This window comes from Aethalodelphis obliquidens, unplaced genomic scaffold (genome assembly GCF_003676395.1).
Source record: "Aethalodelphis obliquidens isolate GAN/ISIS:26980383/991018 unplaced genomic scaffold, ASM367639v1 scaffold8, whole genome shotgun sequence".
Classification (NCBI taxonomy): Eukaryota; Metazoa; Chordata; class Mammalia; order Artiodactyla; family Delphinidae; genus Aethalodelphis; species Aethalodelphis obliquidens.
Window position 1 is genome coordinate 1,176,541 of NW_020837952.1, and position 13,471 is coordinate 1,190,011.

Below are 13,471 nucleotides of genomic sequence, written 5' to 3' on the forward strand. Positions count from 1 at the left end.
GGGAGGGCGGGGCGCTGAGAAAAGGCGCGGCTGGGTGGCTAGAAGAGCTGTCTGTCGGTAACTCAGCTCCAGAGAGAGTGAGGCGGAGGGAGCGCGGGCTGTGGAACGCGCTCACTGAAAACGATGACTTTCCATCTCCCATCATCGCTGGTGTTCAGGCCGCATTTGGCCTCTCTTGTCTGTGGTCCTAGGCCGCGGCTACCTCACCACCCCTAAACAGTAGGTACAAAATCGACATATAGAGGCCAAAGGATCACTGTACATTTGACTCTCAGTGTTTACAGGAAAAGGCTTTAGTTTTGTGAACAGTTCACTGATGGAAACATTTTTTGAATGCTTATTAAGTCTGGGAAATTACATATATAAACATTTAATTTTCAGAACAATCCTAAGAGGAAGAAGCTATAATCTCCATTTTACAGATAATAGAGAAACAGAATGAGCCCATATCTAGTAATTAGGGGAAGAAGGCGAATTTGAACCCAGCCCTCATTTTTTATCCCTTTTATTCCCTCTCATATAGTGAAGAGCATTGGATTGAGAATTAGGAAATATGAGTTCCCGTTGCGGCCTTGATTCTCTAAAATTCTCTACAATTCCGTGCTAAATAATGCAGCTATATAGAAATGGCAGACACAATCCCAATTTTATCATCCTCTAAGCATCTTTAGTTAAAAGCCTCTCTCCCTTCTTCCATCTCCACCACGCCTCTGGTAGACAGGAACCAACATTTTCTCCCCATAACCCTTCTGGATCTTTTTTGCATCCCATCCTTCCCAAGCTCTCACCTGCTGTCAGTTTCATTTAAGTAAGCTGTTTCTCCATTACCAATGAGCAGGTGAGCGTGGTTCAGTAGTGAGCGTAGAGAATCTACAAAGCTGGAGAACAGCAGTTTAGGCATAAGAAGTGATTAAAACCGAAATGGGTAGAGAGCTTATACCTCCCGTTTCCCAGAGATTAGGGCAGTCCTAGAAGGCCATTTCATGAGATTCATTCATTTACTGAGCACCTAAATGCCAGGCACTGGGGATACAGGGAGAACAAGAACAATAAACCTGCTCTTTTGGAGTAAACATTCTAGAGTAGTTTGGGATTGTAGATGCAATACAGCCATTAAATAGCAGCTATGAGTTATATACATAAGCAAACACTCCAACCCTCAGAAGAGGTACAAAGACATTTGTTATAAACACTCTGTAACTCAAAACTAGGAGAGGAAGCCACATTACAGAAAATATGGGAATTTTCAACGAAATGCAGTGAAATCAAAAAGGAATATTAAAGCTACTATAGGGAACAATGTAAAGAGGCATTAGGGACTAGAGATGCAACAAAGGCTTTAATTAGAGCGTCTACTGAAGGTCTTGGGGGAAAAAAAAATCTTTCTGCTAAGCCCAAAACAGACCAAAAAACGCTATTTAGAACCACTTCTGGGCTTCCCTAGTTGCGCAGTGGTTAAGAATCCGCCTGCCAATGCAGGGGACACGAGTTTGATCCCATATGCCGCAGAGCAACTAAGCCCAGGTGCCACAACTACTGGGCCTGCGCTCTAGAGCCCACGAGCCACAACTACTGAAGCCCACACGCCTAGAGCCCGTGCTCCACAACAAGAGAAGTCACTGCAATGAGAAGCCCTCGCACTACAACGAAGAGTAGCCCCCGCTCACCGCAACTAGAGAAAGCCTGTGCGCAACGAAGGCCCAAAGCAGCCAAAAAAAACCCCACTTCCTTCTAAGTGGGGGAGAGATATTAAATGGTCAAGATATTAGCAAATTCTTTGTGCTTTTTAACAAAGTAGATGGCTGTTTTTAATCCAATTAACACTTTGCTAGCTACTGAATAGGTTAAAGTAGACCTGAGGCTGTTCGTAAATAGCGGTTAGGAAAGATGAATTCTTAAAGGAAAGAGAATTTTTAATTCGGACTTTTGGGGGCTAATCCCAGAGAAAAAGTGTGTTTGTGTGTGAGAGTGGAGATAAATAAATGCCCAAATCCTGCACTTCCTATAGTCATCCTCATCTTTTTTCCTTCCAGTTTCTTGGGCCAAACACTGGGAGTCATCCTCGACTTCTCTTCCAACCTTATAGCAGATCCTACTGGCTCCAACTTCAAGATATGTAACTTCTCATTACCTTCAGCGCTTCCAACCTGGTCCAAGCCACTTGCATCTGCTCCCTTAATTATTGTGAGAGTCTCCTTACCCTTGACTCTATATAGTCCATTTTTCAACACAGAAGCCAAATGAACATTTTTTTTTGGCCATGCCTCGCTGCTTGCAATGGTGCAGTATCTTAGTTCCCCGACCTGGGATTGAACCCGGGCCCTGGCAGTGAAAGCGCCAAGTCCTAACCACTGGACTGCCAGGGAATTCCCCACCAAATGATCATTTTAAAACCCAAGCTAGATCATGTTACTTCTCTACTCAACACTTGTCAATGGTGCTCCATTTCACTGTCTTCCTAATGGCTTACAAGGCCCTACTGTATCTAGCCTTTTGCTGCTTCTCTAACCACATTATCCTACTACTTACTCTCTCCTCCTCACTCAATTCTATACTAGCTACACTGGCCTCCTTGCTCTTTCTCAAACGTGCCGGTATCTTCTCACCTCAGAGCCTTTGCACTTGCTTCCTGGAATGATCTTACCCACAAATATTCCTGTGGCTTGCTCTCTCACCTCTTTCAGGTCTTTGCTGAACTATGATTTCGTAAGGCCTTCCTCCCTAGCCATCTTATTTCCAATTTCAACAATCCTACTTACCTACATGCACACACAAAATCCCTGTCCCTCCTTCCCTGCTTTACATTCTCCAAAGTACTTATCATCTAGCATATTATGTTTTACTTTTCTCCCCTACAACTAGAATGTAAGTTCTATGAGGGCAAGATGCTTGCTTTGTTTACTGCCATATTATCATCTGTAAACAGTATACAGTACTTGGTAGATACTATTTTCTAATGAAGGGATAAATGAAAAGCAGGGAAATGCCTGAAACTACTTTTCAGGAAAGATGGATCTAGTTTTCAATTTTAACTTGTTTTCATCACTGTGATTTTTTGGTTACCTGTTGGTTTTGAGTGTTATGTGAAATTAAGAAAAGGGGTTAAGATTCCACAATGCAAAAAAGGTAGCACAAGTAAGACATGTGACAATCCACAAATCAAATCAATTCAGCAGAAGTAGGTGCCAGAGCTAGAGATTACAATAAATACAAGTCTCTAAGGGAATCCACAGAAGTCACAGAAAGGGCTTCAAACTTTCTACAGAAAGTTGAATGACAGAGATCAAGCCAATCTTATTGGCTCTCAAAAGTGTCTGAGAGACCAGGATGATTTAGGCACTGATCATAAGATGAAACTTAGCTCTATCCCAGTTAGTTTAACAAACCTCTATAATTGGGGATCCAGCTGTTTGGAAGTTTACATTGATTTATACCTCATCTATTGCCAAGGATGACACAGTTGATATCTCTTTTAACAAAAGCAAATCACTATTTATGACTTTATAATAAATTTATAGTATCATCCATTCTCACATCGTTCATTTACTACTTCTCTATTCTTCCATTCAAACCAGACCAAAATTCCTAAAACATCGGCAGCTTCCACAGAAGTTTCAGGAGAGGCACAGCAAACAAAAATCTTAAGTTGTCTTATTTCAGAAAATGGAAGGACGGAATGAACAGAACTCAAGACTCAAGTGATTTTTTTTTCAGAAGTGTTGAACATTCTGTTAAACTTATATTTTGTTCCTTTTAGAGTTTTTAAACTATAGCTACTCCTAACATTTTTTATATAATTTGAGCATTATAGCATAAAAATTCTTTCCATTTAAATGGGTAATTTGCAAGATTTACCTTGTGTGTGTGGTTTTATTATGTCCCAAGAAAAGGGTGAGTATTCCCTATCAGCTTTTCCAGGCACCACCAAAAAGGCTATTAATTTTTTCTTCCAAAAGCACTGCTGTCTATACCAACATTTCAGTTTTCAAAGAACCAAATATACAATTATGAATCATTGATAGTGCTTGCTAGATAAGCAGTACATGTTGCTATCATCTGTTAGAGCTATATATTTTTCTGTGTACCAGTCACCCTTCCAGGTATCCATGCGACAATACAGAATGAGGGGTTTTCCCCCTCTGCCACATCATACTTTATATACCATCAGGTTCACTGTAATGATCAAATCTTAGTTAGCTATTTCCAATGAACTCAATTCCCATAGGATCTTGTGCAGTAAGAAAGTACATACTATATTACCAAAACTAAAACAAAACTATTATCATATCAATCAAATGACAGTTAAAGACTAACTTGAAGACTCAGTACACATAAACAATAATCAGATGATTGTTTTATCATTAACATTTATTGATGGGATGGATAAATACAGATTGAGAAACATACTTGACAGCAAGATATCAAACTGATAGCCAGACTATAAAATGTATACAACATCCTTTTTTAAATTTTTAAAAAATTTTTTTTAATGTTTTACAAAGAGCCCTTACTATAATGGTCACTTATATCTTACCATTCACATAACAGCAGTAGAGATCCCAGGGGTAGCATCCAGAACTGAGGTGCCCCAAGGAGGACAGAGGCAAGAACAGAATAATATGCTGAGAAAGGGCTCTTAAGAGCAATACAAAGAAAACAGACAAAAATATCACCACAAAATTGTACCTGAGTGACATAGATTGGAAAAGTGTTTTACTTTTTTTTTTTCCTTCTTTGCTCTTTGGTCTGATAAGAAAACAGTTTTAGGTGTGTGGAGTAGGGTGGGGAGGTCAGTTTCAAATCCAGAAACCTAGGTTAACACTAAGTTAGTGGGCTGCATTCTTTTCTTTGGGTGCTTAACCCAGCCAGCACTTCCATCTTATAACCAATTCCAATGTGATCAACCACTAATCAGTTAAGGCCTCAGCTTTCAACTGAAGAGTTCCTGATAACCTGATGAAGACATACTTGCTCTGGCTTCAATTAGCATGCTCTCAAGTCTTTCTCTTCTCTTCATTCACCACGAATACACACTCATAAAGGGGAAGAGTAGACACCACTTTTTAGTAAACGTTCCTTTTTTGCCCTCCCTTTTCCAATGCCAAGTTCATGCTAAAAACTTTAGAAACATTAAAATGGAATGGTCTCCCACTTAAAAAATAATTCTCACTCCAGACCACTCTATCAGGCAGGATTATAGTACCATGCTTTTTATCCCACAGAGGGATAAAAAGATAAAACTTGACAGTGTGATAAAACATGAACATTTTTTAAACCACCAGGAACAAACACTCAGTTAAAAGCTGGGTGTTAACAAGCAGCAACACAAGAAATTTGGGGAGGCATCAAAGTCATTGAAAGTTTCGTGGGACTGCAGAGGGCTTATTTCTCACCATGTGAAGGGTTGCATAGACTGCTTAAATTCTCCCAAACCCAAGAGAATAATATTTGTATTCCAACTTCAAGATGTCCTAGAATCCCTTTTCCTGGCATTAGTATCAAAACAGATCATCAACAAAGGACTAATCCTTTTAAAATTTAATCAGTTCCCAAGTTCCCACAGTCCTGTGTTTCTGCGGGGGAAACACAGATATGTTTAAAATCCAACCATACTGGGATAAGACTCCTCTAATTGCCTTTGTCCAGAAACAAGGCATAAGGGGTATGGATTTTCAACATGGGGAATTAAGTAGCAGAGGCTTAAGTAAATCCAGCACTGATGTTACCATGATTTTGTTTCTATATCCTAATCCATTGCTGTTTCCAACTGGAGATTTAAATTTTTCTATCAATACTGGTGAAGCCAATAATACAGAACTATGTAAAAGGATACATTAAATCAAAACACTAAAATCATTTAAAAAAAAAAAGAGGAAGCTAAGGGTCTCAGATATGGAAACACATTGATTCAAGTGAAAAGACTAGACTAATTCCTACATATTTTCTAAACCCAAAACGCATAACTGATACTTCAGAAGACCAATGTAGCTTTAGATTAATGCTTCACTAGAGTTCAGCTAACAGCAACACAGGTATCTGATTAAAAGCCCTAATGACAATTCACAGGTATTTGTTTTTGCCAACATGAGATTCAAGCAAAGTTATAGGAATGAAATTTACAGAACTTGAGGCTCCAGGCCTGCTTACCACCACTTACCCTTGATAAGGTTAAAAGGAGGGGGAAAAAAGCCCTGTTTACTAGACTAACTTTGCATGTATAAATCCTGTTTCTCACCCTTTGAAGTGGTGAGGGTAAGAGAAGACACAGCATTTAGAAACCACACAATCTTCTGAAGCCTAAGCTTATGGAATCTGGACAACATGCATGCTAGCTGACAGGCACATCTGCTAACCCAAAGACAATGCAGTAAGCAGCTTCATGCAGAGCCCATAAGAAGTTTCATGACATATGCATAGATATAAAAGCGGACACTGTAGGTATCTTAAAACAGTATCAGGAGGCACTAATATAAAAAAGTCTCTAAATTGACCTATATCAGCAATGATCTACTAGTGCAAGGGCCAGACTATGCAGCGTAAAGCAGCTCTTAGGCTCTAGTAAGCACTTTTTTCAAGGTCACTCCTGACAAAGTTCTAAGGAACTACAGACTGCCATGGAGAACTGCTGAGGCCAAGTGGATATGTATCTCTGTGGTGAGAAAGTGAATGTGGTTAGAAAATATGTGACATTTGATGAGAAAAACTGAAAGCTGTAAAAGACATTTTCATAAATCAGTGATCATCAATTCCACAAGATACAGATGCAAACTAAATAACCTTTTGGGAAGGTCAGAAAGGAAAGCTGACTCCGCCAAACAAAATCTAAACAAATAGCCTAAATTTAGTAAACACACCACGCATCTACCAATTACCAAGTACCTAGCACAACACAGAAAATATCAAGGAGAAAGAGGAAAATGTCATCCATAAAAGTAAAGTGACATTCCAAGTCAAAAGTATTACTGGTGTATCAATCAGCACAGAGCTCACTTTACACAGCAATGGCAGGCACTCCAGACAGTTCAAATATGCAGAAGTGCAGGACACTAATTCCCCTTCAGTTAAGGCTTACTGAATGAATTCCCTCCTATATTAGGCCAGTGCATCATCAATTCCAACTGTCTCAGTTTTCTCCCCAACCTGTTCCTGGCAAGCAGCAGCACATGTACAACTCCTATCTCCCTATGACTACCAATGAAAAAAATCAATTTATCCACAAAGAATATTTGGTGTGAAAGACGCTGCATTAAAATCAAGAAGACAAATTCAAATTGCATCACCTTTTCCATGGCAAAAAACACCATGAAGACTGAAAAAATATCACATTAAATAATCTGTGGCTAGGTGGCATTTTCAGCTGGACAACTTGGCTTAGAATTCTTTCTGGCCCCTTGAAAGATTTCTTTCCTCAACAAAAATGTTCACTCCTAAAATATGGGATAGTTAAGCACCCATTAGAATAGGACTCCTGATCCATTTTTCTAAAGGACTCTTAGAAATCTACAGAAGAACTTCTGCCTAGAAGCTAAAACCACCAAAGATGTACAATCTAAACATAACAGTATCTGAAGGCTAGGCTTGCTCACCTTCATGGCACCAGCACTGTTAAATTCATAAGCTCCAATCTCTGAAGTCATATAGGCTGCAAAAATTGAGGATGCAGCTGCCTCCCTTCAGATCTACAGATAAAAATCAAGTCTTACATTCATAATATAATTTAAAATACAATGTCCTAAAAATTCCCAATCACAGTTTTCATTGTTTTCAGTATCCTTTAGCTCCATGGCTTCTCCCAGATCTATTCTCACATATGGTCTGGGCTTTCACAGGAAGGATAGTACATCCCCCTACCCTTCAGAGACCCTGAGACTGCTCTTACTTGAACACTTTCCCAAAGCCCAATATGAAAAAAAGGACACCCAATTCTGTAGGGCAGAAGCCAGCCTAGCTCTCCAGCCTTCTTCCTCAACCCCACCTTTGTTCTGTATCAAAAGGAAAAAGGGGGTAAAAAGGAAGTTTTTATAATGGAGTCCAGAGTCAGACCATTGGCTGCACCTGCCCAAACTAGAATTTAGAAGGCTACCCTCAATTACAACATAAAGAAAGAGAAATGTCAAATACAGGCCTCTTCCTTCCTTTATGTTTTAAAGGCCACACCGTGTTCTCTCTAGTAGACTGTTAGGAAGTAAAAATGGTGAAGTACAGGGAAGGAAAGATAAAACATGATTTTAAAACACACATACCCACACTTACATACACACTTAAAGGTCGAAACACTTCAAGTGGCCAGAGCCGATCTCAGAACTCACGGCCAAAATCCTATCCTCCCATCCCCACTACACACACACCCCCCACCCTCCAATCCCACCCCCCAGGACTCACTGCCGTGTATCTCATACACACAGCAAAATCCCTATCCCTTCCCCAATTATATAAAAAAACTAAACAGATAACTTACTTTCTTTAAATTATTTTTTTAAAGTCTCTTAAAAGATTTTGACATTTAAATACTTCCTCTCTTCTGATATATTAAACACCAAAAGGATCCACAACTGTTTGATAAAACAAACCCTCCATACTTCAGTCCTGGCAAGAAGAGGGAAGATATCGACTCTAATCGACCTAATTAGGAGGTGGAGAGGCCAAGAACAGAGAAAGTATTCTGAATCCTTCACAGCTTTAACACATTCTCACCTCTCAGTAAAAACTATAATAAAATAGTTAAATTTCTGAGGCAGGCGATATAATAACCAAGGCCCTCTACCACCTTCCCATGTCTCAATATAAATTTATTTCTAGTCCAACAAGGGTGACATGTTTCATAAGGGAAGTAATTTTCTTAGTCCAGAATCAGTAGTTTAAAAAAAAAAGATGTGTTTTTAAAGTTTTTTTCTCCTCTTTTTCTTTTTTACTTGGGAAGGGGTGGAAGTGGTGGAGGAGGTTCTGATGGTAGAGGTGGTAGCCGGGGTTTGTCTGTATTGCCAGGTCTGGAGGACATTCCACCAGCCCGTGGATTCAGATATTCTCCATAAGAATGAACATATTCAAACGCAGGTGGCTGAGTGGGCTGAACGCCTTGGGCATGGAGAAGGGAGTGAAGCATATTCACAGTATCTTGATAGTCTATGGTCTGGGTTGCATTGTGACCATTGGCCCCAGCGGAGCCTTTATCCAATTTCATGTGAGGAACTCGAGTTTTACAGCTGGGCTGTGAAAAAGTAAGGCCACTTGTGTCTGAGCTATGCCCAGGCAACTGGGCCATTGCAGGAAGAGGAGGGAAGGAGAAATTTATGGAAGAGGATTTAGTATTCTTGGCAGTCTTAGCTGAATGATCAAACACTGCCCCTCCAGTCTCTTCAGGGAAGGGCCTTTTACGAGAAGAACTGGAAGAGGAGAAAGAGCTAGACAAGCTATAGGGTTTGTGTGCTAAGGTGCTTGTCTGGCTACTATGTTTTGGATCACCTGGACGTTTGTTCCCAGTACTAGCTGGAAGCTGTGAGTGAGAGTGTTTGTGTGAGTGGTGATTATGATGATGATGATGATTAGATGGGTGAGTCTTGTGCTTTTCTTTGTGCTCACGGCTCTTTGTGACACTGTCATCCACAGAATTGTGCTTGTCAGCGGCAGTGTGAACTTTGATGCGCATTTTTATCTCCTCTGGTTTTGAAGTGGCAGCTTTATCTCCACTTGTCATTGGGATTCTCATTTTGAGAGCTGTTTTGTCAGTCTTTTCCAGAAAAGGCCGCTCAGGGTTTTCTGAGCCCTCTGTGGGCATTTTCAGAAGGAGGGAAGAATGGCTATCATGGTGAGCCAGAAGATTCTGGGCAGCGAAGGCATACTGTGACTTCACATTGGCCTCCATGTTCTCCAGTTGCCTCTTCTGGGCAGCCAACTCTTCTGCATGCTTTGCACGGTATTCTTTCAGTGATACTTTAGCTGATGGCACACTCTTACTAGTCTGCTTCTGGGAAACAAATGCATTTGAACCATCCTGTTGCAAGGAATGATCAACTCCTATAAGTGCTAAATTCTCACTAGTCCGATGACCCTGAGCAGGTTCTACCTTAAAAGGAGGGTGGGAGGACAGCCAACGCTCACTCGGCAACATCTCCACATTGCTTAAGTTACTGGTTGACTCTTCAGTGGCTGGAAGGGAAGGCACTGCACTTGTGGTAGAAGAAGCTGACATACTCATTAAACCTGCAATAGTTGTATCTGAAGAGCTCTGGGAAATCATATTAAGGATTGTCTGCTCCGAAGTGTTTTCATCTGCTCCTCGGTCATCCGTTTTTGTTTTCTTGGCAGCCTGGCATGCCTAGAATGAAGCAAATAGCATCTTTTCACTTCAGGTAATTTATCAAATGGAAAAAAAACACTGAAATGAGTAGACTGTGTTTGCTGTGACATTGGGAGTTTGGGATAGCCCATAACCAGGAGGTTACTCTAACATGAGACTGATAATTATTACCATCAGGAGAGATACGATTTTTTAAACCTTAAATCAAGCATCACAAGATCTCAAAGAGGTATCTGAACTCCCATGTTCGTTGCGGCACTTTTCACAATACCTAAGGTATGAAAGCAACCCAAGTGTCCATCAATAAATGAATGTATTTAAAAAAATGTGGTCTATATATACAATGAAATACCATTTAGCCTTAAAAAAGGAGGAAGATTCTGTGAAGACAGCAGAGTAGGAAGCACCAGGAATCTGTCCCACCTAGACAACAACTGCAAAGGCAGAATCTGTCTGACATAACTATTTTGGAACTTTGCAGTCTGTTGAAGGCTTGCAGCTGCCAGGGTAAAGCCCTGGACAATAAACTGAAGTTAATTTCCCTCAATTTCAGCTCTCAGCCCCAGTCAGCTGTGCAGCTGTTCCTGGAGTCGCTTGCACACAGCTTGGGGGACGCTGGTTAGGCAAAAAGAGCTCTATTTTCCAAATACTGGAGATCTGTGGTCTGATCGCTGACTGCTGCTTTCAATCACAGAGATACAAAGAGAAAGGTAGCCATTGTTGTTGCACCTCCCTCCATTGTTGTAATCCCCTCCCCCTCTGGCTGAAGTGACTTCCCTGGATATAAAGGGCCAGCTCCCTTCCTCCCCCACTTCATTTTTTGCTTTTTCTCCCTTTGGGAGCCAGATATTAAGAGTAGAACATAAAAAAAAACACTGTCCCTACAGAAATGTCCAGGAAAAGGCTCAGATAAGAACTGAGAAGACATTAATTTTATACATCAAGCTGATCCTCAGCACAGAAATATCCTTCAAAATCAAGCCCCCACCCCAAATATACAAAAAAAAAAAAAAATCCCAGCAAACTCCAGGAAAGGGAGAGAATCTGATTTCCAGAGTTACCATGTTATTAGATTCAAATGTCCAGTCTTCAACAAAAAAATCACAAGGCACATAAAGAAACACGAAAGTATAGCCCATTCAAAGGAAAAAAAAAAAATCAACAGAAACTGTCCCTGAAAAAGACCCAATGGCAGATCTACTAGGCAAAGACATTAACTGCCTTAAAGATACTCAAGGAAATGAAAATGTCAAAAAGTCAAGAAAACAACATGTGAACAAAATTAAAGTATCAAAAAAGAGATTAAAAACTTTAAAAGAAACCAGAAAGAAATCCTGGAGCTGAAAAGTACAATAACTGAAATGAAAAATGCACTGGAGGGATTCAAAGGCAGATCTGAACAGGCAGAAGAATCAGCAAACTTGAAAATAGGACAATGGAAATTATCAAGTCTGAGGAACAGAAAGAAAAAAGACTGAAGCAAGTGAACAGAGCCTAAGGGACCTATGGGACACCATCAAATAGACCAATGTATGCATTGTGGGAATTCCAGAAAATGAAAAGAAAGAGAAAGAGGCAGAGAATATGTGAAGATACAGCAGCTCAGAACTCTCCAAATCTGATGAAAAAACATGAACATAGATATCCAAGAAGCTCAGTGAACTCCAGGATGAACTCAAAGAGACTCACATCAAGACATATCATACTTAACCCTCCCAGACTTCAGAGAGTACTACAAAGCTATCAGTAATCAGTGTGGTACTGGCACAAAATCAGACATCTGGATCAATGGAACAGAATAGAGAGCCCATAAATAAACACACATGCCTACAGTCAATTAATCTTTGGCAAAGGAGGCAAGAATATACAGTCTCTTCAACAAGTGGTGTTGGGAAAGTTGGATAGCCACATGTAATTCAATGAAGTTAGAACACACCCTCACACCATACACAAAAATAAACTCAAAATGGCTTAAAGACTTAAACATAAGACATGACACCATAAAACTCCTAGATGAGAACATAAGCAAAACATCCTGACATAAATGTACCAAGGTTTTCTTAGGTCAGTCTCCCAAGGCAATAGAAATAAAAGCAAAAATAAACAAATGGACCTAATCAAATACAAGCTTTTGCATAGCAAACAGTAAACAAAACGAAAAGATAACCTATGGACTAGGAGAAAATATTTGCAAATCATGTGACTGATAAGGGCTTAATTTCCAAAATATAAAAACAGCTCATACAACTCAACAACAAAAAAACAAACAACCCAATCCAAAAAACATGGGAAGAAGACCTAAATACACATTTCTCCAAAGAAGATATACAGATGGCCAACAGGCACATGAAAAGATGCTCAACATCACTACTTATCAGAGAAATGCAAATAAAACTACAAAGAGGTACCACCTCATACCAGTCAGAATGGCCATCATTAAAAAGTCTACAAATAACAAATGCTAGAAAGGGTATGGAGAAAAGGGAACCCTCCTACACTGTTGGTGGGAATGTAAGATGGTGCAGCCACTATGGAAAGCAGTATGGAGGTTCCTCAAAAAGCTAAAAATAGAGTTGCCATATCATCCAGCAATCCCACTCCTGGGCATACATCTGGACAAAACTATAGTTCAAAAAGATACATGCACCCCAATGTTCATAGCAGCACTATTCACAATAGCCAAAACGTGGAAACAACCTAAATGTCCATTGACAGATGAATGGATAAGAAGATGTGGTACATATATACAATGGAATACTACTCAGCCATTAAAAAAGAACAAAATAATGTCATTTGCAGCAACATGGATGGACCTAGAGATTATCATACTAAGTGAAGTTAAAGTTAGACAAAGACAAATATCATATGATATCATTTATACATGGAATCTAAAATATGACACAAATGAACTTACCTACGAAACAGAAACAGACTCACAGACATAAAGAACAGACTTAGGGTTGCCAAGGGGGAGGGGGATGAGGGAGGGATGGAGTGGGAGTTTGGGGTTAGCAGATGCAAACTATTATATATAGAATTGATAAACAACAAGGTCCTACTATATAGCACAAGGAACTATATTCAATATCCTCTGATAAACTATAATGTAAAAGAATATGAAAAAGAATGTATATGTGTATAAATGAACCACTTTGATGTACAGCAGAAATTAAC

At 39.8% G+C, this 13,471-nt stretch overlaps 1 protein-coding gene across 3 annotated transcripts in view; it reads right to left on the bottom strand.

The window, feature by feature from the left end:
• Nucleotides 1–114: 114 nt before the first annotated feature.
• Nucleotides 115–13,471, bottom strand: part of CCNT1 (cyclin T1) — a 38,315-nt gene continuing 24,958 nt past the window's right edge. For 2 of the 3 annotated variants that reach the window (XM_027106097.1, XM_027106096.1), the window contains one exon: nucleotides 4,351–10,315. In XM_027106097.1, the coding sequence (XP_026961898.1) occupies nucleotides 8,909–10,315 (1,407 nt within the window). In that variant the 3' untranslated portion in view covers nucleotides 4,351–8,908. Of the gene's footprint in view, nucleotides 213–788; nucleotides 879–4,350; nucleotides 10,316–13,471 lie in introns of those variants that run through there. The other variant, XM_027106098.1, reaches the window with a different exon arrangement.